The 25,063-nt window shown below is 38.6% G+C and overlaps 1 protein-coding gene across 1 annotated transcript; it reads left to right on the plus strand.

The window, feature by feature from the left end:
- Positions 1 to 236: 236 nt before the first annotated feature.
- On the plus strand, positions 237 to 23,916 carry HACD2 (3-hydroxyacyl-CoA dehydratase 2). The gene is made up of 7 exons (XM_054069874.1): positions 237 to 425; positions 6,489 to 6,606; positions 6,961 to 6,979; positions 11,404 to 11,492; positions 17,367 to 17,488; positions 18,149 to 18,327; positions 20,291 to 23,916. The coding sequence occupies exons 1-7, from the start codon at positions 250 to 252 to the stop codon at positions 20,371 to 20,373; spliced, it is 786 nt and encodes a 261-aa protein (XP_053925849.1). The 5' UTR covers positions 237 to 249; the 3' UTR covers positions 20,374 to 23,916.
- The last annotated feature ends 1,147 nt before the right edge of the window (positions 23,917 to 25,063 follow it).

The raw sequence follows: 25,063 nt of genomic DNA on the forward strand, positions 1-25,063 counted from the left end.
CCCTAGAATAGCCTCAACCCGAATCATTTCCCTAGGGAAGGGCAGCCCCACTTTCCCAGCCCGCGGGGCGGCCGGCGGCTGCGCAGAGACCCTGCCCGCAACCAAGATGGCGGCGCGCGCTTCGGGGGAGGTTCGGGCTTCGGAGGAAAGCCCAGCTCGGCGGCCCCAACCAGTGCCCGCTCCAAAGATGACGGCGCGCGCTTCGAGGGGAGGCCCCGCCCCGCGGCCCAGGCCGTTCCCGCCCCCAAGATGGCGGCGGGGGAGGCCGCGGTCGGGGGGCGGCTGCGGGGCGACATGGCGGCGGGCGGGAGCAGCGGCAGCCGGGCGGATAACGGGTACGGTAGCCAGCCGCCGCGGCGCAGGAGGGGCCCGGGCGCCCTGGCCACGGCCTACCTCGTTATCTACAACGTGGTGATGACGGCGGGGTAAGGAGCTCGCGGCGGTCGCTCCGCTCATTGGGTTGGTGCCCTGCCCCCCCTTTCTACCCCTGCGCCTCCTTCGTCCCCAGCCCCGTTCCGCCCCAGACCCTTTCTGTGCCTCTTTCTGCCCCAGCCCCTTTTCCATGCCCCTTTCTGCCCCAGCCCCTTTTCCATGCCCCTTTCTGCCCCAGCCCCTTTTCCATGCCCCTTTCTGCCCCAGCCCCTTTTCCATGCCCCTTTCTGCCCCAGCCCCTTTTCCATGCCCCTTTTCTACCTCAGCCCCTTTTCCATGCCCTTTTCTGCCTCAGCCCCTTTTCCATGCCCTTTTCTGCCTCAGCCCCTTTCCGTGCCCCTTTCTGTCCCAGCCCCTTTCCTATGGTCCTTCGTCCCCCGCCTTTTCTTGTCCTGTCCCCAGCTGGAAGGCAGCAGCCCCGGCTGGGAGCCCCTCTGCAGCCCAGGCTCTTCCACGCACCCCTACTGAAAAGGAATAGGATGAACAGCACGAGTGGGTGATCTCTGGGAACTGCTGTCTTTTGTAATTGACACCTAAGTTTGTGACTTTTTTGTCATCCAGGTGACTGTAGATCGCTGTTCTTGCCTTGATACTGAAAATGCAGGCAATTAAACTCTCTCAGACTCATTTGGGAGTTTTAGAAAGCGAGCACCCTTTAATCAGGCCTGGGCAACATGAGGGAGTGATCTCCATCAGTAATGTGCAGCCAGACAAGAGCTGGTTACAGAGTATATTTTCCACTTGTGTGGGAAATGCGTATGTATAAATTTTACCAGAAATCTTATGCATATTCTGTTACTTTCAAAGGTCTAATTTTAATGTTGTTAGGAATCTCACAACAGTCAGATCTTTTGCTAATTTGATGCTGGCCTCCTCTCTCTCTCTCTGAGCTTGCATTTGAGGTAGGGAAAGACTGCAAATACTGTGATTATAGAAAAAGACACATCCATTCAGCACAGATCATACTTAAGAAGTAACAGTGTCTGGAAAAACACTCTTGAAAAAACATGCTGTAAAAAAATATGCTGTAAGAGGGACATTCTGTCTAATTTTCAAAAAGTACGGTCACTCGGATGAATTTAAGTCTACTTCTGCTTAAATCAAAATATTCCTCTTTTTGTAATTGTAACTACTTTTTGTATCAGCCTCACCACAGTGCTTTTCTGTAGAGGTGAACATAAACACAGGGGATTTATCCGTGGCAGTAGCTAAGAAGGCAAAGCTGTTGCCCTTTTAAGCCCCATGAGGTTTCCCCATAAACCCTTCTGCTGGTAGCAGAGCTGAAAGCTGCTGCTTGTAACATGTGAGCTCGTGGCCCGCTTGGTGCTCTGCTTTTGCCTGGTGTAGCACAGTGGAGACTGGAGCTGGTTGGTTTGTGCCAGAGTGTGTTCCTGGATGCAAAAATAAAGAAACCAATAACTGGCAACTCTCAAGATAAAGAGGACTTAACGTTTTTCTTGGTTTTGTTTTTTTTTTTCTTTTTGAGTCTGTAGAGTCTTACTGGAATCCAGATAAAAATAAAGCTGTCTTTTGAAAGATTGAGGATATTTGGGTGTGAAGAAGAAAAGAGCCTTTAAAATGGATCCTGAATGAGCCTGTTTTCTGCTACACAAATCCTGGCGGGTGAGGAGTCAGGCAGACAGACTAGTCTCGCTGGTTTGGTATAGAATTAATACAGCTACGATTTGTTTCAATAAGGCAATTGGACATGATGATTCTTGTTTTCTCAAGGGACAGCTGGTGCTGTTTCAGCTTATGAGATAGCTACATTTTCTGTGGAACAGAGGTGGCTGAGAGGGGAAGAGCTCAGTTCTGGTGAAGTACTGGTTACACCTATTACCCCAGAGGTGTGTCGCTCTGAAATGGAAGTGCTAAGCAGATTTATGGCTCAATATGATACTTGCAGGGTATTTCATTCAGAGGGATATGATAATTACCCATCAGTTTGATAAAAATTAATCTAGTTTTAGAAATACTTAATTGCCTTAGCAATGCAACACAGTACAGGCAGTCAGGAGGTCTCTTCAGTTCTGTTGTGATGTATCTGCACAATGTTAGCAAATTAACCTCTGAGCTATTCTTAGAAGTAAAGGCTTTTGCCTGCTCCTTGAGCTGCTCATCACAGAATGGTGGGGGTTGGAAGGGACCTCTGGAAATTATAAGGTCCAACCGCTCTGCTAAAGTAGGTTCATGTAGAGCAGATAGTGTAGGAATGCCTCCCTCCGTATTTGGAATATCTCCAGAGGGGATTCCACAATCTCCCTGGGCAGCCTGTTCCAGTGCTTAGTCACCCTCGCACTGAAAAAGTTTTTTCCTCATGTTCAAGTAAGATCCTGTGGTCCACTTTGTGCCCGTTGCCCCTTGTCATATTTAATTCGCTTAAGCTTACAAAAGAACTCAAATATCTAAGAGACATTGCAGTATAAGTGGAAAGTTTCTCTAAGGTCTTGAACTTTTTATCATAGTAGGCAAGTTCCTGTATTTAGTTTTCTGTTGTCACGTTAACCTTGATAGTGATGTTACCTGTTTTCCTGATTTGTACCAAGCTTCCTGGAAAATTCCAGCCCTTATGGGACATGACTTATGGTGCTTTAACATGAGCTGCTTTTTTCTGGATCTGTTTGTGATTACATGATTTCGCAGTTTGAGGAGCTACCATAGGAGTCCTGTGATCAGAGTTCGTATCTGCGTTGTCCCTTGCTGCTGTTCTTTTGGGGTAGGTCGCTGAGAGTTCTGACTGATAATTTGGCTTCAAATGGAAGAGGGGTTTGTGCTTCCCCTAACACTGCTGAAATTCCACAGTATACAATATTGATCTTGGGAAAGAAGAACTTCAGTTAGTTGTTTTCTTCTTTTTATAAGATTTCATAATAGAGAGAGTGACCAGTCCTGCAGTTGGTTCTCAGCTGTAATTTTCAGGGGTTTTTGGCCATGGTTCAAACCATTAAGATGTAGAAAGCATTGCATCTTTATTCTCTTGCATTCAGTCAAACCTGTTTTCCTATAACAGCGTGAAATCATGTAGTCATGGCTGACCTGGTGTAGGAAGCTCTCTCCAGAGGCATAGATGCAGCATAGAAATTATTTCCTAAAATCTGTGTTTGACTGAAATCACTGAATAAATGGCAAGTGGAGAGGGAGTGGGAAAGGGCAATGCTTTTCCAGTGGAGTGTAAATATTTGATAAGCTGCTTTAAAATGTGATTGTTTCTTATTTTTAGTCAAGTGTCTTAAATGAGCAGTACTTTTGGGTAGAAATAGGTGATAATAGCTGTAAACAGTGAATTTCAAAAGGATTTCACTCAACAAGATAGATGTTAATGGAATAGATTTTGAACTCACAAGAGTTTTTGTTATTGGTGTTGAGCAAAGAGTGTTCTGGGTTCTGAGTGTCCTTGTCCACATCTTCAGTGACTGGTTGTTGAAAGTCAAAGTATGCTTCTGCCTTTTCAGGTTCATTCACTGCATAGCTTTGCTGTATTCTCCTGCATAAATGATGCAGAACCTCCGTAAACCTTCCGTAAGAAAACACCTTTTTATAATTTGTAAGAGAAATAATTAAACTGAGGGCCTAAGGTGAAGCTTGCTTATGAAGTCTGAGCAAGTGAAAGCAAACAAATTAAATTGTGTGTATGCAGTAGTTACTTTCATTGGTTTGCATTAATCAAAGCGTGTAGGAGTCTGGCTTAAAGTTTACATGCATGGCAATAGCAATTTAATGAAATGTAACTCCAGCTGGTATATCAGGTGCACTTTAGTGTCTAGGTCAGAGAAAGCTGGAAAAACTAACTTACAGCTTAGATTCCATGTGGCAGTGGTGCCTTCTGCTGCCCTTTCGAACTTCTAACCATGCTGCTTTTCCAGTAGATTTTCCTTGCTTTCATCTACTCCTATTCCATTTTCTGTAGTCATAGAGGGTGAAGAAGTATTTAAGAATTACAGAAGCAGGACAAGAGGTCTTCAGCACAAAGTAGTCACAGATCTAATTTTGCGCAGATTAATGCTTTGATCTATATTAAATGTTTTGTGGTTTTTTGGTTTTTTTTTTTTTGAAGAACAGTAATTTTATTATTAAAAGAGAGATGTGGCCTTTGGGAATGGAAAGTACCGTCTTTCTGGAGCTGGTGATCCAGCAGGGAGGGTGGAGATGAGCAAGGGGCTGGAGCTCCTCTGGGAGCCACCAGTCACTCAGTTAAGGTGAAAACAGATTGCAGGTGGGAACAGGTTTGCAGGCACAACCAAGAACGGGTGCCTTGTGCAACCTAAGAAATTGCTTAATTCAGCAAAGTTTCTCAACAAACACAAAATATTAGGAAAACTACAGCAACCTGCCAGATAAAAGCAGGGCATTGTCAACCTGCTCTGATGTACTATTCTAAAACAGAAGCAGTCATTGTTGCAAGGGAGAGTAATTAATACAATACTGCTTACTGGTTTGTTCTACATTGAAGTCCAAATACCAAGTTAATCTGATTCTTTCTTTGTAAAGAGCATTTACTCAGTAAATTTTTTTCACAAGGTGACTATAACTGCAATAACATGTCACTTCTGAAAAAAGGGAGGGCTTGCTTCTGCTGCTTTTCTTAGGCACTTGTCTTCTGAGAAGCCCAGGCAGGAATCAAATAGTGTTTTTCAGTTTTACTAACAAACGTTGTTCCAAATACAAACGCGGTTGCCAGAGTTATACTGTGAAGTTCAGATTTTTTGCAATAATAAGTATTTCAAACAACTTCTACATTTGGGATGATACTTGTGTATACTTCACAATATCTAAGGTAGCGTGGCATTTGTAAACATCTAATATGCTCTAAATTAAGGGAGTTTCTTCCTTTTCCCTGTTACAAAACCACTGCCCCTGATTTTTTTCAGAAAGGTAAAAAGCTATTGCATAGTTAGTAGAGTTTCTGCATGTCTACACACACTTCCACTGAGGAGCATCCTCGCTAGCAGAGCCACTGCGTGATGGGTAGCACAAGTTTTGTGCTCACTTTTCTGGATTTGGAGGGAGGCAGAGGTGAAGTAGGGTGGCATTAGCAGTAGCTGAGAGCAAGACAGGCAGTATGAGCCTGTCAGCGAAAGGTTTCGGAGCTGTTGGTAAAGATTCCCACTCTTCACTGACCAGCCCCTTCTCCCCATGTTTGCCACAAGCAACTGTAAACTGAAGTTAACTGTAGGTGCTCATTTCAAATGGAAAACTGTTTTCCCACCCATCTTACTTTTGTGGCTTGTCTTAGACTGTACTAAAGAATTTCTGAGGTTGTGGGTGCACACTCACTCTGAACAGTAGTAATGAAAGATGTTACTGCCTTGGCCAAGACTGGAGGGAAAATTTTTAGGGTTGCTTCTTAAATTACTTGAGGGGAAAGTTAGCAAGATTGGCAGGTCGCATTGCTTATAGCATAATTGCAGTTATATAGGCACTGCTTATGTAGCCCAAGGTATATTTATTGCTTAAAATGGAAAGCTGTGACAGGAATGGCCATCGCTGCTTTCAGGGCTTTTAGCAGGCTCAGTTTTTTTGCAGTTACTTATCCATAACTGTTTCTCTTAAAATATATGCTAGCAATTAAGCTGGATGGTTTATCATAAAGTCTAAAGGTTTACTTTGAACTGAAACATTTAAGTGAATGCCTTTTGAACTTTAATTGTTTGTCATTCTTCTTTGAGTTATGGTGTGGTGAGAGATCTTTGACTAGCAGTAAATGTTTTTCTGTTTAAACCAAACAAAATGTGATTCCAGTCTGATTTAAAATGTCATTAATGGCTTCCATACTAAATTAAGTATAGCTTACTGGAAAAATAAACTTAGACATTAAAGTTATTGGTATCATGTTGGGGCTGAAAGATATTTTAAAAAAATGCATAATCTTTAACTTGGATAAATTTGCAGAGAATCCAAATGTTTAATTGGTGTTGCAGAGAGATGGCAAAAAGTTAGTATCTTTCAGGACAGTCATATGCCTGTTGCTTTCTCAGATACTGAAAGACAGATTAAGGATTTCTTTGTATTTATCATCTGCGTGATGTCTTCTTATTAGATCTTTTTCTCTTTTTCAGATGGCTTGTTATTGCAGTTGGTCTAGTTCGAGCGTACCTGGCAAAAGGTAGCTACCATAGCCTTTACTACTCAATAGAAAAGCCCCTGAAATTCTTCCAGACTGGAGCTTTGCTTGAGGTAGGTGTAGTCTTCTTCCCTGCAGTTACTAATATTTGCCTGAGTGTTTTCCTTAGGAGAAGTAAGGCAGCCTTTGTCGAACAGTGATGTCTATTTACCTGTTTTGTCTTTAGCATTTAGAGTGATTTGAAGGGAAATGTAAGAAATATGCTTCACACAAATGCTGATTTTTTTCATTTTAGCAAGTGGTGAGGGAGTGCACTGTCTGCTATTTAGGAGCAAAGCTAAATATTAAGCTTAGTGTTTGACAAAAAAAGCAAATATTGAATCTTAAGCTCTTGTGATAGAACTAAATGTCTTTCTGAATTGTTTCATTTGAAATGTTAGTGATTTGGCTTTTTCTTTTTGTTCTAGATTCTGCACTGTGCATTTGGTAAGCTTGAGAATTTTCAGTTTTATTGTTATTATTATAGAAGATTGCAGTTTTAGCAATATATTAACATTAAAAATGTTACGGTGTATGCATTGCCAGATTTAATTCTTGTATAACTCACTAATTTTTTGTTTGAAGTACATTCCAATTTTTTACAAAACAGTTTAACAAGTTTGATCACGAAAAGGAAAACAGCACAACAGGTTTTCAATTACTTTACATTCGATATTTATCTAGATCCTTGCAATGCTACAAAGCTTAGAGCAGTTTATAAATGCTTTATTGTAGATCATTACTCTCCGTCTCTGCATCTTATAATCTTCTGTACTGAGCCGTCTTTCCTCAAAAAGAAAAAAAATTGTAGCTGGAAGTAATTTAAATTCCCATAAAAATAACATTTCAAGCACTAGAACTTTGCCCACATCTACAGAGCGTATAGATGCGGGATTTAAAAGGAGGAATGGGTAACCATGCTCTGTCCCAGATGTTGCTGTGCTTTAACGGAACTGTTTGGGAGAGTAAGAATCACTTAAGGCTTGACAGTTCTTAGCCAATACTGTGCGGCTTTTGTGATAGCCTAGTAGCTATCACAACAGGGACTCTGTTGAGTATGCATGGCCTGAGGTCAGGAGCTGTGAAGAGTCTTGTGTCTGAGTGACAGGATTGCATCTTTTCTGGTTTGCTGGTTGTTGTGAGCAGTTTGGAGTTTGGCCTCAGCATTTGGGTGTTTTGTTCATAGGATAGATGATGTGTCACAGTCTCTGCAAGATCAAAGCTAGCGTGCTATAAAAGGGAGTAGTGCCTGTCTGCGTGCCATCGCTGAAGTCTGATTTTTCTAAACAATCCAGTCTTCACAAAGAGGCAGTCTTATGTTCAGGTAGTTGGTCTTGTGGTTTAAAATTTGTTGAGCTTTTATCTGAATGTTTGCTAGCTGCTATTTAAAGAGTAAGATGGCATTAAGGTTCCCAAAACTGCAGTTACAGACCTGCTATTTTCATGTATCGTACAATCTACATACTGCAGGGTTGTATCGCTATGGTACAAGTAGGTTCATACTAAATTCCTGTGCAAAAGATTGTTGTTTTTTTTAAATAACAAAACATGACAGTTAAAACTTAAACTCGCATACATAAACTTGTCAGCAGAGGGCAGTCTAGTTCTATATTTGAAAAAGTAGTTCTGATGTTCCTGAATAATTCAGTTCCTCTTAAATGTTATCTATAAGGTGCAGTTTGTAGACAGATCATCCCAAGAGATGAATGATCATATACTCCTCAAACTAATGTAAAAGTTTCTCAGTAAACTGCGTGTATCATACAGTTGCCTGTGTGGCCAAGGCAGTCCTTCCAATACTGGTTAATTTTACTAAATCTCAGTTACTGTTTTTACCAGAATAAACCATACTTACTTTAAAAAAAAAAAAAGTAAAAAAATCAATAATAAAATGTGAAATTTTTTAAGTCATTTAACAAGTGGCAAGAAGGACACATTACATTTCAGGACACTGGACAAAAAAACTTGCAGATTAAATGCTGTTTTACCATCTAAAAATCTATAATGCTCTGCTGTTTTCTTAGGCTAGACTCGTATGCAGATGCCAATGGTTACTACTACTAAAGGAAAGAATGTAAAAAAAATTATTGGATTCTTTTTTCCTCACACTTTAGAGTTTGTGTCCATGTAAATCAGTGAACAGCAGTAGAGAGTCCTGTGCGTCACCTTCCAGGCTGGTGCAGAACAGCAAACAAGATGACTGTACCAGCCTGTCTGTGTGCAAAGCTAATAATCCTGGCTCAGTTGATTTGAGGTCTGGATCCATTTAGCCCACGTTATCCTCAGTCGCACAATTTAATATTCCTGAAGAGAGCCATTAGTGGAATGTTGCAACATTTTATACCATTATAAGTCTATCTTTTTGCTTCCCCTAACAAGTATTTTTACAAAAAACCCACTTGTTTTATTATAACTGCACATGGATTATTTTCTTTTCCGTAAATGGAAGCATTTGTCAGCTAAATAAAATGAGGGTTTTTTCTGCACAGCTGGAGACACTGCTGCTGTCTGCTGCAGTCCTACTGACTCTGGTAAAAGTTCCTATGCAAGGAGAAACAGGAAATTTGCAGATTCCTTTGCCCCTGCTAAACTAATTGCTATAGCCAGAGCTGTAATTCTCTGTCAGTAGAGGAGTTTATCTGTGACAGATGGCTGTGTGTATCAGCATAACTTTTTTCTCCACATCTTCAGTAGAATCTGAAATGTTAGCATCTGTGAGGCAAGTTCTTCAAAATATGAAGATTGATAGGGGAATGTCTGTCAAGCATGGCTGAGAACAGAACTTTGGTGTGTGCCAAAGATTTAAAAAATGGAGAGCTTAGCAGGAAGAGAGGAGGTAGTGTTGTAGCCCAGAGACGAAGAAGAGCAACTGAAGGACAGGCAAATGGAAAGAGAACATGCAGTTCCTTCAGTCATGCAGCGGGCAGAACCCAGGTGTATGAATGGCATCGATAGCATGGAAGAGCTTCTTTCTGGAGGAACTTGGTATGAAAAGAGGTCATAGAAGTGACCAAAATGTAAAAGCAATAGTGATAAATGAGACTGTGAAGGGAATGGAGAAAAGCAGGAATGTTTTGGCGAGTACAGGCCCAGCCTACATGACCACTGCAGCGCCATCATTCCTACCGTAGTGATGCTTACCCGTAACTCTTTGGTGAGCCAGTGTGCACAGGTTGACTTTGCATTAGCCTGCTTAGTTAGGGCAGGACATGAAGTTTCCACCTGTAAGCTGTGCACACAGCCTGTTCTCAGTCAGGAACTCCCTGGGTCAGAGGAAGTATTTGTTTGGAGTTGGATTTCCTATCAGATGTGGGGGGCTTGGTTCAGGATCCGGAAGAGGTCTGGGCTGTGTGGTTCTGGACCTGAGCCCTCTGTCAAGCACCACTCTTAGCATATGCAGTGTTGGATAAGTGGTGGCAGATGTTCTTAAAAATACCAAGTTTATAATTTTCCGTTGGGTGCCTTTTCAGTGCATTGAGTAAATTACTAGAGGCAAGTAAAGTTTACATAAATTGTAGCTGGTGAGTCACTTATTTTGATCTCCTGGTTTTGGCATTGTCTTGGCTATAATGAAAAGCCTTGTTCATTGTCCTTGTGAGACAATCCTGGATAGTTCCTTTACAGTATTTTGGCTTATTTGTAGACTCCTTTGCAAGAATATCAGGTTATCTTGCTTAGGAAGGGATGATCTAAATTATATAACAGAAAAGGTCTGTTCCATCATAGGAATGAGCCTTTAATGAGTACAGATATTGGAGTGTTATAGCGCCCCCTTTTGTGTGGTCTAAGTAACAGACATTCTGCCCTGAGTTTTTACATCAGAAATTAGATTGTGAACAATACATAATAAAACTGAAGAGAACTGTGTTTGTAGGATTTTTCCCTCTTTTACTCTGAAAGAAGATTAGCATAATGACTGTGTGACTGAAAATAAATCTAATGAAACTTGCTTTTGGCTTTTCTCGTTCATTTCCTTTTCCACTTTCCAGTCTGCTCTTTACATCCTTTCTGAGGCTGTTATGTTGCTTGCTGTGATTTGCCTTAGTTTTAGAAGCACTTTTTACTGTGTTTTAGGAACTGCTCTGGCATTTGTCTTCATCATGTTATTGGAAGAAAATAAAACTTTATGCTATGAAGTTTAGAAGTTTTGTGTAATCTTACAGTCTAAAACTATTTCTGCTCTGTCAGACCTGTTGTGTAGGATCATTTTAGTGGCAGTTTGATCAGCACCTGAGAACTTGCCTAGAAGAACCACTGAAATCTGCTTCCTGGGACAAATTTTAAAATTGTTTCTGGAGCTGCCAATGCATCAGCTGTTCTTTGGGTTGAGTTTGTGTCGGTTTCACTAAAAGTTGTATTCCTAGGAAGGAATGATAAACTTTGTATCTATCAGAATATGTGCTAGATTAGTGTTTCGTCAAAGTAGTTATGCTTTTTGCTTGCTGGCTTTTGGTATGTACTGTAGAATACATCTTTATTGTTTTTACTTTTTAAATCACAGTAATGAAGATATCTTGGATATTTTAGTCAAACGGGATTTGTGTGAAAGACACTATCCCTAAAGCTATTTGATTGAAGTTCTCTTATCTTATTCAGCTGATTTGTGTATTAAGGAATGTGCTCTGCTTGTAACAAGACCAATTAATTTTATTTGCATTTTGATGGACAGAGTCTTGTCAGGGGATTGCATTGCATTAGGCTGTATAAACACACCACAGGCCAGACTTCATACTCTCAAATTAAAAGCATTAAATACTTTCCTTCCAAAAGTTTCAAGTAACTGGACTTTGGCTTAGCTGTGTTTTATTTCCCCACCCTCACCTCCCACCCCAATAGTCAGGAATATTTACTAATTGCAAAATATCTTCCAGGCATTGTTCCTTCTTCTGTTGTTCTGACTGCTTTCCAAGTGATGTCAAGGGTTTTCCTGACGTGGGCAGTAACACATAGTGTAAAAGAGGTAAGTTAAGATACAAAATAGGTAGAAAAATTAATGACCCATGAAGAAGAGCAAGTGTTGATCGCTGTCTTATTTTCCCTAAAATTATTTGTGTTTGTTTCCCAATGTGAAATTACGTGAATTTCTGTGGATCAAAATAAATAATAATAAACCTGATGTCTTCTTTTCTTGACAATCAAATAGAACGAGATTTCATTCTCTCACTGCAAACTATCTCTTAAATAGACTTTGTAGTTCTTACCAGGAGTTAAAGAGATTCCATTATGTAATATGGAATCCAGAATTTGGGACACTGTTCTAGTATTAATCTCACTAGTGCCATAATTAATAGCAAATCTCCTCACTGCCCCTCTTCTTGTACACGATTTGCTCTCTCTGCACTTTGTTCCCCCTCAACTGTTTGTGTGCAGCAATGCCTGGATGTTCTTTGTTATCACTTTCCCAGATAATCTTACCTCTACCCTTCATTCATTTTTCTTACATTGAAGCGTATGTAGGTTTTGAGGCCTGCTTGGTTTTTGTCATTGCTTACTGCACCAGGTATGGCTGTACCTCATGCAAATCTCTGCAGAATCTTTTGGAAGCAATCTTATTTGAAAATTATTCCTGACAGCTATTTTAAAATCTAGGCACGCTTTAACTGATACGGGTGATGCTGACTGACTTCCATGTCATCTGAATACCTCGTAGTAGCCCAGATAAGCCACATCTGTGCTGTTACTTTAGCCAACCAATCTCACTGGTTTTCTTCTCATTAAATAGATAATCTTGATGCCAGTGTCATTGTGGCTGCCTGAAATAAGTGGTGGTCATCTAGTGTCATTATATGCATAAGATGTTTTGTGACTGATCTGGAGAATGCTTTAAAGAGCTCGTGTCATTACCAAGTCTTCAGGGAAGCTGCCTTTTCTTCCTTACTCCAAATCTATTATCACAGTGCCCATCCTCATGTAGAATAACTTAAGTCACTGTAGTTCCTAATAATTAACAGCCCTTTCTGGTATTATGATGCTTGTTTATGTGGAGCCTTAGTTTCATGCTATTTAAACTGGAGGGATGTTATTTTTCTCAATAAACTCAAAATCTTTTAAATACTTACCTTCTAATGGATTTTACTTTTTGTGCAAATAAATGTACTCAATCTCTGTTAATTCACTGGAGGTAAATACTAGATTTTGAACACAAAAAATTGCCATAATCCCAAGACACTGGATTTTAAATACATGCATAAAATATTTGTAAAGACATAGCTTCTAGTTTTGCTTATTACCTGTATAATGTGGGGTACTCTGTTTTTATTAATTGCTTCCTGGTTTTGAAGTAGTGCAGATGTTAAAAGATTGGATCCTGTGGACTAAAATTATCTATTAGTCATCAAAGGGAAGTCTGTAAAATCTTGTGTCAGGTTTTTTGAAACTTAGGCCCACATTCTCACCAGAGGAAACCAGCAAAATGGGAGAAAATGTGAGCCAACAAGTTCAGCCTGACGTTCAGTTTCTAATAAGGATTTTTTTAACAAGGATTCTTCCAACAATATTACAGTATTTACTCATATTGGTGTGGTATTTTGGTTAAAATCTTGAGAGACACTGTATTGTGTGTTACTTTTTTAATGTCGTGGAAAGTGGGCATAAGAATGGTGAGGATGAGGAATCCCGTGATGAGTTTTTCACTGGTGACTTAGAGCAAATAAATCAAATCAAGAGGCTGTATTCTGACCCCTGCCCTTCCCCTCAAGCAGACAGCATGCAGTCTCACCTTGGGAGATGTGTTGAAAGTATCACGAGTGTTTTACTTTTTCTAAAGGGCTGTCTGCACAAATGAGCTCCATGGTGAAGCCCAGGATTAAATTCTCACACAACTATATGGAACTTGTAAGCTATGCAGTTGCATGATGAGGTTTTGGTAAAATAAAACACAGTTTTCCTCTTTAACTTTTTGAGTGAGACTTGTTCAGTAGCTGGCTTTTCCAGCATCTGTATTGCATCCCTCCTTTCTGTCAGAATACACTTTAGATATGTGATGTGATTTGAAGCATGCTTCTTGCCACTAACATGTTTGTGCATTTTATTGAATTTAGTGCTGATGTGTTGTTATATTCAATATGAAAGTACTTATAATAAATGTTAAAGCACTGCACACTTCTTTGGGTAGCAATGAGATTCTTCCATGCTCCACCATCAAAGTAGCTGTTAGGTTAGCAGAGGGGGGCCTGGCATGTAATATAGTATTTGTAATTGTGTTGTCATTACATGAAAAGAAATTAGTTTGGTGAACTTTACTGTTTCTCCTACAAAGAAGGGAAGAGAATGAGCGGACTGACGTGAGGGGCTAGGAGAAGGTAGGCATAGGAGAACAGAAGATGCCCTTCAGTTCACAGTTGTCTTTTTGAATTTGTGTGAGCAGGGATATCATCTGGTGATATCATGTCAGGCCTTCATAGAGTTCCGTTCTCATAGATAATTCTGCACCCAGATCTGATGGGTAATTAAAAAATGTTGTTTTAATGCTTATCCAATTGGGTGCAGTTACAAAAGAGTCACAGATAAGTATAGTATAGATTTAGAGGAACCTTTCCAGAACACACAATCAAAAAGGATGGTGTGAAGATGACATGTACAGCATATTGAGCAGGTAACTAAGACTCCGGTAGCTGCACTTGTGAATTGACATCTTCAATCAATAGGAAAGCATACTTAAAGAGGGAAGAACATCTTAATTTATGATGTTTAAGATGAAGACCTAGTAAAAGAATTCCACACTGGAGAGTTCAGGAATGGAAATGGGTGAGTGAGTTGCAAAGCATGATTCATCACTGCTTTACATTTATGTAAAATTTGAGCAATGCTGTGTAACGCAAGTGTCTGTCAGGCCGTTTGGGCAGACTGTGAAGCTTCCTTTTTTTTTTTTTTATTTGATGTGCCAGAGAACCAGTGTTCTGGAGAAACTTGCTGTTTTATCATTACAATCACACAGTGCAGCTGATTCTACTTCTGTGCGCTGGATTATTTAATTATGTGTTTAGCTGAAATTTTCTGCAAATAATTCATCAAACTGTTAGTCAATGTGGAGAAATCTATAGAATTTCCATTTGCGTAAGGAGAACAAAAACCTCTCAGGCTTTATTTGTCAATTCCCAGTTCTCATCTTTGCATCTTAAAAGGCTATGGATTTTTTTTTTTTTAATGTTTCACAAACCTTGTCTGATATTCATTGTATTGAAGACCAGCTAAAATATATTCAGGACCCTTCTTGATGATAAATTGTTTTGAAAGGCCTACCAAAAACTTATGCCCATGGCATGATTGACCCTTATTAAGGCAGTTGGACAAATAACTTGTAAATAAAGTATAAAATGTGCTTTGATTTTTAACTAATACCTCCTTCAAAGACTGGTATGAAAAATTAAGAGGAAGAGAAATTGAGTTCTGGGGGCAGCATTGGGCTTAGTGGTTAATTAAGAAGCTGCTGTTTATTGGCTGCACTATCCCCTTATCCTCAGTTTGGAACAATACAATTGCAGCATTAGCAGTGCCTGGATGAGCATGACTCTTGAAAGGCTGTAAATCAATTTTCAGGGTGTTGGTAATGTGCATCTCAGTATCTGATGTATTGAAAAATTGTCAGTCCTCAGAGATGTTCTGATGGTGACAGACTTCTGACAGATCTGTTAGTGTGTAAGAAACATAGAAACATGCTTTTTAATGATGAACTGTGGAATATAGTTAAAATACGATGACAAAATGTACATCAGTCTTCTGTTCCTTATTGCACACAATGGAATTATTTGAAAAGGGCATAGGTCACTTTAGTATGAACACTGCCACCAGTTTCCAGTATTGTTTTGTCCTTAAGTAGGGACGCAAGCTATAAAGACACAATCAGTGATTCTTTAATTGAGCTTAACATGGTTGGGTGTGTGTTTTATAATGGTGTGAACTGTTCTAATAACTTCTAAACACATTTCTAATATTAAAGTAGATGGAAAATACTAGACCTGAGAAGGCAGTATTACAGAAGTCCTGTGATAGAACTAGACTGTAACTGCCAGATTTTCTCCTTCTATGTGTATCATTTATTGTTAGCTTCACTGTTTCTTGTCCTTGCTCCTGTTTTTGTGTGCTATTTCAAGCTACAAAGTTTTGTTTCTTGGTTTTATTGGCTTTCATAGTTAGGGAAACAAATGTTTCAAAGTACAACTTGAAGTCTGTGACATAGATTCACATGAACTCGCTAAGCTGCTACTCCTGACTTAACCAGAAGGTGCAGCTCTGGAGCATTTGTGAAGCACATTGCTCCTTGGAAACATCATCGTCTGTGACCTGCTGTTAACTTTTCCAGGTGGAGAACTAAGTCAGACCCCAAACAGGATTAGGATCCTGTAGCAATGTAAAAATGGATTTGTTTTCTTCTCTGAAAATTTTCAAATAAGTTTTGGATTTTGTTTAATGATGATGTAAGGGAGATTAATATACAAGCAAATTATCATAATTTCATGTGGAAAAAGAAGAAGGTGCAGCTACTGCAAAATGCAATGAATGTGACTTGAAATCCTATATGCAGCAGAATATCAATTGACAGCAGCACTACATTCCAGGATATCTCAAGACTTCTGTATAAATCTTTCTGGGTTTTGTTGTCTGTAACAGCTTTTTATGGGAATCCTGATGAGGGCTTTTACATGCAAATATATGATCAGTCCCCTCCTATTAAAAGTTTTCTGATTGCCCATATATTATCTTGTTCCTTTTTTGGTTTATAAACGTACTTCCCCCAAAATGGTGTACCAGACACCTACTGACTTCCATTTTTTCAAGGGTTGCAGGAAAAAAGAAAATGCAGGCCCCTGTGACTGAGCTCTTTTTGTTCCCACAGTCCAATGAATTTGGGCTCAAGGTACTCAAACAGCTGAGAATTCTCTTGACGAGGAGAGGAGGATGGGGGAGGACTGCATAAAAATAATTTTTGCGCTCAAGAGTTTTTAGTGTGGGTATGTGATCTCATATACTATTTCTTCAGCATTATTCTATCTGAAACTTAAACCTCATCATTGTGCTTCCAAATCTATTAAATCTAATAATTCATTTTAAAATACATGCTTCTGAAGATTAACCTCCAAAATATGAAGGGAATAAAAGCTGCTTCAGTGATGTGTGTCTGAAATAAAAGCTTTAGGAGGTGTAAAGCAGTGAAACATAATAATGTCTTAAGTGTAACATTAGAGGAGCTATGTTAGATACAATAAGCTGAAAAAGGATCACAGGAAAGCAAAGCAGATAATTGTCAGGCTTACCTGAGGTGAGATAATCTCAGTTTCTGCTTGTCTCCTTGCAGCCTATGTCCTGGTGTTAGCTGTTTTGCTGCTGCTCAAAATTAGGACCCAGTTTCTTATCTGTAGAGAATGAACAATGGTGCTTCTACTTAGAACTGGCGCGGGCTAGCATCAGAATAAAAAGTCTAAACCAGATATCAAGTGTTAGACTAATGTGTTACCATCATTTCTGCTTGCTGCACTAGGAAGCAATCATAGGATTGAAATAAACACTGTGAGTGTACAGAAATGGGAAGAGTTATGAGTTGTTCTTAGCATTTCGGGGATTTCTTGCATCATTTTACTTTACATAAAATGGAAGATCTTAAGTTTTATGATTGCCAAGCAGAGCTGTTTTGAAGCAACTAGAAAAATACAGAGCATGATAAGAAGGGTTTTTTTACTGTTGTTACTAATGTTGCTTTTAAGCTCTTTCTTGAAGTCTGTTCTCTAAAATGCTGCAGTAAAGCAACCCATGGGAGTCAATTTCTCTGAGGTTTCCTTGGATCTGGTGAGTAATTAGTTGTGCTTGAATTCATACTGAGCATTTTTCTTTCTTACAGGTACAATCTGAAGATAGTGTCCTGTTGTTTGTGGTGGCCTGGACAATCACTGAGATAATCCGTTATTCTTTTTATACATTTAGCTTGTTAAACCATCTCCCTTATCTCATAAAATGGGCCAGGTAGGTGGCATAATAGAAATCATAGCCTTACAGCACTGAATTGACAGGGATATTTATCTCGTAAAATAGTTGCAGTACGAAAAGTTAAATTCTACCTTGAGGTGATAGCCTCATTTGTGAATGCTGGCTTCTTTCCAGCTGATTTCTGGATTAAAAATAATCTATTAGACTGTAAACTGGCAGAGGAGTTGGTCCCATTTAAGAAGTGATTGTGTTTGTCAGAAGCTGACATTTAGCAGTAAGGGGTAACAGTGAGTAAAGTGACATTTAGCAGTAACCCTTGAATTCAAGAGCTGTACTTGAACAATCTGTAAGCTTATTGATTAATATCAGCTGTGTTTGGCTCCATTTTAAGTTATATAATGACCTCTGTCAAAGCATTTGGAAATCAATGTAACAAAGTCTGTGTGCATGCGTACAGTATTGAAGATAGTTTTTAGATTCTCAGGGGTAATCATTAAATATTTCAGACTGACAGCTGATTTGAATACTTCTTTTGAAATAATGTTCATATCTTGCCATGCTGTAGTCAAATAAGAATTAAGGGAAATAAATACTGAGTTGAGAATTTAAAATCTGAATATCCATAATAGCATTTAACAACTACTTTGTCAGTGTTTGTCATAACTTTTAATCCTTTCCATAAATGTTTTGTTCTAGGTACACTTTGTTTATAGTACTGTATCCAATGGGAGTCACAGGCGAATTGCTCACAATATATGCTGCGTTACCCTTCGTCAGGCAGTCTGGCTTGTATTCCATTAGTTTACCTAACAAGTACAATTTTTCTTTTGACTACTATACATTCCTGATCCTGGTTATGATCTCTTACATTCCAAGTAAGTATGAGTTTGTTAGATTTTTTAATATTAAAAGCCATGATAGACAAAGCTAATAATTGTGGGAGTAATTTATATAATTTTTCAAAATTAACTTTGAAACTTATCTAACGAAAATATTCAGAGTTAAAACTGCAGGGATTGCTTTCTGTCGACACCTGCAAAACAGTAATGCGTGTTTTTTCTCTTGTGCTTGGAATATAAAATAACTGGTACTTCTTAGAAAACATTGACATCTCCGTTTCTACCCTACCCCTTCTGCTTGCAGACTTTTAGGAGAACAAAGTTCAAACCAGCTTCTTAAAATTGAATTCTTCATCAGGAATAAGAACATTGGTTTTGCCTTATTTGGTAGGGAACCATTTCTGTAGAGTTAATTTGAATTGATATAATTTCTGGTTGATATTTCTGTAGATGGAATGAAGATTTGGCTTTGCTGCTTTGAAATGAGGAATAGGAACATGGAAGGCTTTAGCAAATTTAAATATGCCAGTAAAGTCTAACATGCAGAATAATGTAGTGATGATGTTGCTGCTGTTAATTATCTCTGCAGCTGTGTTTATTTGAACCTTGTTGTTTGTGCAGAATGATAAACCATATTTAAATCTTTAAATTTTAGTAGTGTGGCTTCTCTATAACAAGCACTTGGAGTTTCAGTGAAGCATCTTGTAGTTCTGACATCAAGGTTCCTAAGTTTTTTCCAGCTGTTCTTAAAAAAAAACACTTTTCATACATTTGTTTCTCCTGTCCCCCTCCTCCAAAAATGGTGATGTTGCTAACTCCAAGCAGCCAGAATAATACTTATATCTTCTGTTTTAGTCAAAATAACCACAAGTATTAATTACTACTTTTGTGGTAGCTAGATCACAGTTGACAGGCCATGTGGGAGGGAACCCATGTTGAACCAAAGTAACAATTTTAGCCTGCTTTCTCCATTAATGTTTCTGTCTCTTAAATGAGGTATTTTCTGTGATCCGTTATTTGCTGGATGTGTAATTTGATGTGTAACTTCAATGCAGTCCTCTTTATTATTTTTTTTTTATTATTGTTGCACGTTGGTACATTAACTGAGAACCAACTGCTTGGACTCAAGCAGTCTTAGCTGTCTTTTCACATGAAGGTATGCCTGTAATATTCCCAAGATACAAGAAAAGCAATGTTCGTTGCAGTCATTGATAAAAGTTACCGACGCAGGAGTTATGCCTTCTGAACCCACTGAAGATCTTGGGAATGTTGATATCACAATGCAAGCTTTGAAAATTGTCACTAAAAACTGGGTTTTTACATTCTTGATAGTTGCATCTTACAGTTCACCTCGCTTCAAAATCTAGTACTTGTCTGTCAAAATTGACATCATGCTAGAAAAGATGCCATAAATTCTTTGCATATAATGGATCACCATTACTTAGATTTCTAATGGAGAAATTGCATGGCTCTGTATTCTTTTATGTCTCTGGACACCTGTATTCACTCCCTAACACTGGTGGAGTGAATCTGAATGGAGGGAAACAATCAGGAAATGAAATACAGGATAAAGGAAACCAAAAGAAAGAGAAGCTTTTGCATGGAGGGTAAAGGAGAGACCGAAGAGGCACCACTTTGTATATAAAGTTCTTAGGTCCAAAAAAAGTGACATTAGAATTATAAGAAACTAAACAAATCTGGAAATTTCATTCTTTCAGAAAAATACTTTTTCCTCTGCATTATGTTTTCTGTTGTGTGTGAGGAGTACAGGAAACTTTAGTCATCCTGCTTGTACATGAAGAGTTAAATAAGACATTTTGTATTTAATGGCAAATGTGATTTTTGTAGAAAAAAAAATAGTACCTGAAGCCTAGGGACAATATCACTTATTTTCTTTAAAGAATAAAAGGCAATAGATGACTTGAGGATTGGTGGCCTTGGGCATGTGACTCTGCATCTCACTTCATATTTGATTCACTTAAGTCTGTTTTCTCTTCAGTCTTTCCTCAGCTGTATTTTCACATGCTGCATCAGAGGCGAAAGGTACTCTCGCACACTGAAGAACACAAGAAGTCGGAGTAATTTCAGCTCTCTTTCAGAACTTTTCAAACATCAAAATGCTGCAGATTTTCAATACCCAGCACATTTATAAAGAACATACCAAGACAAAATAAGTCAGAGGTAAAAGACCAATAATCTAGCAAGAATAACCAATAAATCTGATTTCACTGGAATTCCACAATGTAATCATTGAAATAATTTTCCAGCTTGCAGTGCTTCAGAAAACTTTTAAACTTTATATGGCTTGGCAGTTAGCCTTTTCCTTAAATGATGTGCTAAATCCTTTTCATTTATTACTAAATGCCTGAAGGTTGCAGTATGAGCGATGAAGTTGTACCCACTGAATGCTTGAATTGAGATTATGTTACTGATACCTCTTCTTCTAAGTGCTTGACTGCATGCCAGAAACTATGTATTGCTGTGAAAGCAAACAATATGCTCTGGAATACTTCAAGATTTTGTCAGAGTCTCCAGTGGACAATGTACACCGGGCAAAACATTAGAATTTAGTAAGGTAGGTTGTGTTTTAAAAGGTGATGGGAACAAGAACAGGAAACCAATGATGGGAAATAAGGGGAATGTGGTTCTTCAGAAATTTAAATAGTGGGGGTTCTGACCAGAGTGTGTTCTCGGAAGATCTTTGTTTAAGCTGATTACTCAAACGCTACTGTTAATTCAGAGGCTATAGTGCTTAAATGAAAGTTTAAAACTCCAAATACTGCATCCCTGGTTACTTTTTTAAGTAATTACTCACTGTAATATTTCTAGTGATACCAGTAATGAATCTAAAGAATATAAGGAGGCAAGTCACCCAGAAATAGGTGCAGTTCTCCCTTTTTTTACTTTAAATTATCATCTCTAATCACTGTCCACTATCTCAGTGGCACTCATCCTTCAGCATTCAGGACTGTTTAGTCTACTGTGGAAGCATTTGAGGGCATTGTTCCTCAGCCTAACTTTTCTGAAGTGACTAATGTGTATCACTCTGGCATATCCAAGCAGGCAGTTCCAGGCACTCAGCTTCTAAAATGTTCTAAAGTCATAAGCTCCTTCTTGGAAGGCAGATTATCTCGTGGGTTACATGCTGCTTTTGCAGATTGGACAAGCCTTCCCTCATCTGCTCTTCTCAAAGAGCAGGAGACCATAGAAATTTTCCTAGGTGCTTTCTCTGGGTCCTCAGGCTGAGCCTTCCCTTGGGTAAAATAAAAGAGAGAATGAGAGAACTGAGAAAAGCCTGTGGCGAGGCAGCATGTACTAATGCAGTGTGAGCAGTGCCCCAAGTTATAAACTGTTGGCTGGGGGAGAGCAGAACGGAAGGGACAAAGGGAGCAGGGATATGAACAGATATCCAGGCAAAGGCAAAAGGAAATGTAGACTATGATCTTTGCTCTGTTAGGATACAATAGTCAAATTGTTATGTCTTCACCCAGTCAGAGCCACCAGACAACACCACAAGGGCTTCTCTGGCTTCCGTCTTGTAACATTATGATTTAGTGCATAAATGTGGTGTGACCACTACCATGGTACCTGCAGTACTGGTCTCGCGCTGTACCTGCCAGCGTCTCCCCCTGGAAGTGGCCTGTATCTGTGTCCCACTTACTTGTGCTTGACACATCGCAGCTCTCTCCTAAACATAGTCAGTAAGTAGTAAGGGCATGGGCTTTCTGTTCCAGCACTTGTGGAGAGCTGGATTTACGGTTATTTTGGCTTATGTTTTTCAGAGCTATATTTAAAAAAAAATAAATTGCATTTTTCAGTAATTTCCTTTGGCTCCATCAAAAAGTCTGAATTTTCCTAGCTCTCAGTAACACGTATGACACCTTTCTGTTCAACGCAAACAGGACTGTTGTAAGCAAGAAGAAGGTAAGAGGCAGTAATGATCTTTGCTTCTATTTTAAACTTTCTGAAGACAGTTATTGGCTGTAATCAAAAATGCTGCAACCTCCCAGTGGTTTGGCATTCAAAGATGCAGCTATTTAAAATCATTTCTCCATTAGGTTACGTGGTGCTTTGTTGTAGTGATCTGAGACATGTTGCATTATACTGAACTCATTCTTCAAAAGTGTGAACTTCCACCTCTGGACGAAGCATCTTAATTTGCTTATACTTGCTATCAAAGGAGTTAGTGTCAGTGTTTCTGACACATGTCATCTAAAAGATCTGATTTCCTGATGTACTCAGATTACTGGATATTGTCAGTGCTCCTCCTAAACTTTTCTTTATATGGTTTCTGTGGCCTCATGAAAGATTGGGTTTCAAATTTGTTGGTCCAATTTGGAGAAAAAGGCCTGTGTAATATTCCTATATGAAACAACCTCATAGTTGTGTTGATGAGAGAGATGTAGTGTAGATCTGTATTACTGGCACTACTGAATAAGCTTCATTATGGAGTAGTTACTTACTTGAAAAAATTGAATTTACCACACAAATGCTAATAAATGACAGCCTTTTAAAAGAAAATGGAGTTATTTTTCCTTTTAAAAGAAAGCAAAAATGGCTCTGATATTAAGAAATCTTATCAGCAAAGTTGATTTAAAAATTATATTCTGAATTATGAATGTGCAGTTAGTACATAAAAGAATTCCTGCACTTCAGCTTGCAGTGCTTTTTCAAGTTTAGCTTCCATGGAAATCACTGGAAGGTGATCTCGAGTGAGAACTGTAGCAAGATGCCTTAGTACTGTTTAGAGTTTTCCCTAAACTGGTCACATGTAGGTTTGGTTTTTTTTCACTCCTCATAAAGTAAGAACAAATTTGCCCTCATCTGTCACTGAAAGGGTAATGTGGTTTATGTAGACTTTATAATAGAAGCTTTGATTAGTACCCTTTGTCAGAAATCTAGAGGAGGTTGGGTTTTTTCCCACAGACTATATGCTTGGCTAGCATGTTTTCTGTTTGCATCACTAAACTGTGCAGCAGACATGCTTTCTGCTTTGGTCGTCTTTGTGTTGTGTGCACTTGTCCAGTCAACAATACTTCATATGTTCTACCTTGCTGGCTTTGTCCAAGTTAGTCATCACCCTCTAAAAGACCAAGGTTCTTACCAGTGTATCGTTTACAACTGGAATTGTAGAAATGTTCATATTGTAAATTACAGTAAGGTGCAGGTTACAGTGCGGGTAAATTGTAATTTTTCACAATGTGATGTTTCTATCAAAGTGGGATTTTTTATTATTTATCAGTAGAAAGGTTGGCATTTGTGTGGACCAATCTGCGGTGTCATTTTAAAACTTGTCTTTCAGCTTAAAATTTTCATGAGTATACATCAAATCATACATTTTGATGTATATTTATGTCAGTGACATTTGGGTGAAACCTATACAGTCATTTTTGTATTTTTTTCTATGTTATGAAAAATGAAATTGTAATTTTATAAGTCTGATTCACTAAGATTATTATAAGTTAAATGTATTTTTTGTATATTTAGGAACCTGGTATTACCTGGAGCTCTGAAAGATTAAGCATAGACTTTTTATGCATGTTTGGACGACATTTCTACTTGATAATGCAGTGAAATGGTTTGTATGCTAAAATACAAGTCTATGTTGTTGCCTTGTGAAATTGATTCTGTGCTCTCTGCCTGGATTTGGCCTACTAATCAGTGATACTAATTGCTATAATCCAAATAAAAATACTGAATAAAATGTGTTGTGGTGTTACTGTTTAAGGAACCAAAGCAGATACTTTATAAATATGAAATAAGGTTGTATTTTTATTCATCTGTGTATAATGTATATCTTGGATTTTATAAGATTTTTTGGTATATGTAAATTTTCAGCTCAAACCAAATAATTAAGCAACTTAATACTGTTACGAATGCTCTGCTTTTCACTTTGTTAAAAGGGATATTCATAACAACCTGTTGACTATGTTAACAATCAAACTTAGAGCTTCCTGAAGGATCCTCAATAGAATGCGAGCTCTTTGTTCTCCTGTTATCTGTACTCTAGATGGTGATGGCTTTCTATGAAAACAAATTTGAGTAGTGTAAATATAGTGGAACGTTTAACTAACGTAAGAGAATACTTCAAAGTTCATTTACTAAATATAATTTGTCTGCTACCATGGCAATGTTCTTAGCATTTTTAACACTTCCTGAGAGAGATTTAAGTACTGTGTCTAGATGCCATTAATACTCATAAATAACAAGTAACAGTCCTCTAACAGGAACTGAGGAGTAGCTGCAGAGTGAGTGCTATTATTCTAGGCATGTGCTCGTCATAAGATTGCATAACTACAGTGAATTTTTGTTTGACTGCCGAAGGGATAAAGTAACGTTGTCATGCCCAGCATCAGCACGTCCTACACATGATAGCTGTGACTTGGCATGACTGTGTAATTAAAAACTTCTCTTTGAAATGTTACACCGAAAAGAGCGGTGCTGAACTCCATATGTGCCTTAGAATAACTATTACTGGATATTTGTGTTTCCTTTTTGCATATGGAAAACAGTACATGTGGAAGAAATTTTAGTTACCTAGTGTAACATCAAAAATCCTGAATAGCCGAAGGTGTCTGTGCTTGTAAGCAAATTCATTTCATGATGGTATTTAAGGGTCATCTTAAACAGACCGTGTGCAGTTCTTGATCTAAGACTTGGGGAATTATATGTGCTGGTATGCTGAGTATAAAATAAAAAGGTGTGATTATCTGTGTGATTTAGTTTTATTTGGTATAGACTAACCATTTCTGGAGTTGGGCTTGATTGATTC

Source organism: Cuculus canorus, chromosome 6, assembly GCF_017976375.1.
Source record: "Cuculus canorus isolate bCucCan1 chromosome 6, bCucCan1.pri, whole genome shotgun sequence".
NCBI classification, from domain to species: domain Eukaryota; kingdom Metazoa; phylum Chordata; class Aves; order Cuculiformes; family Cuculidae; genus Cuculus; species Cuculus canorus.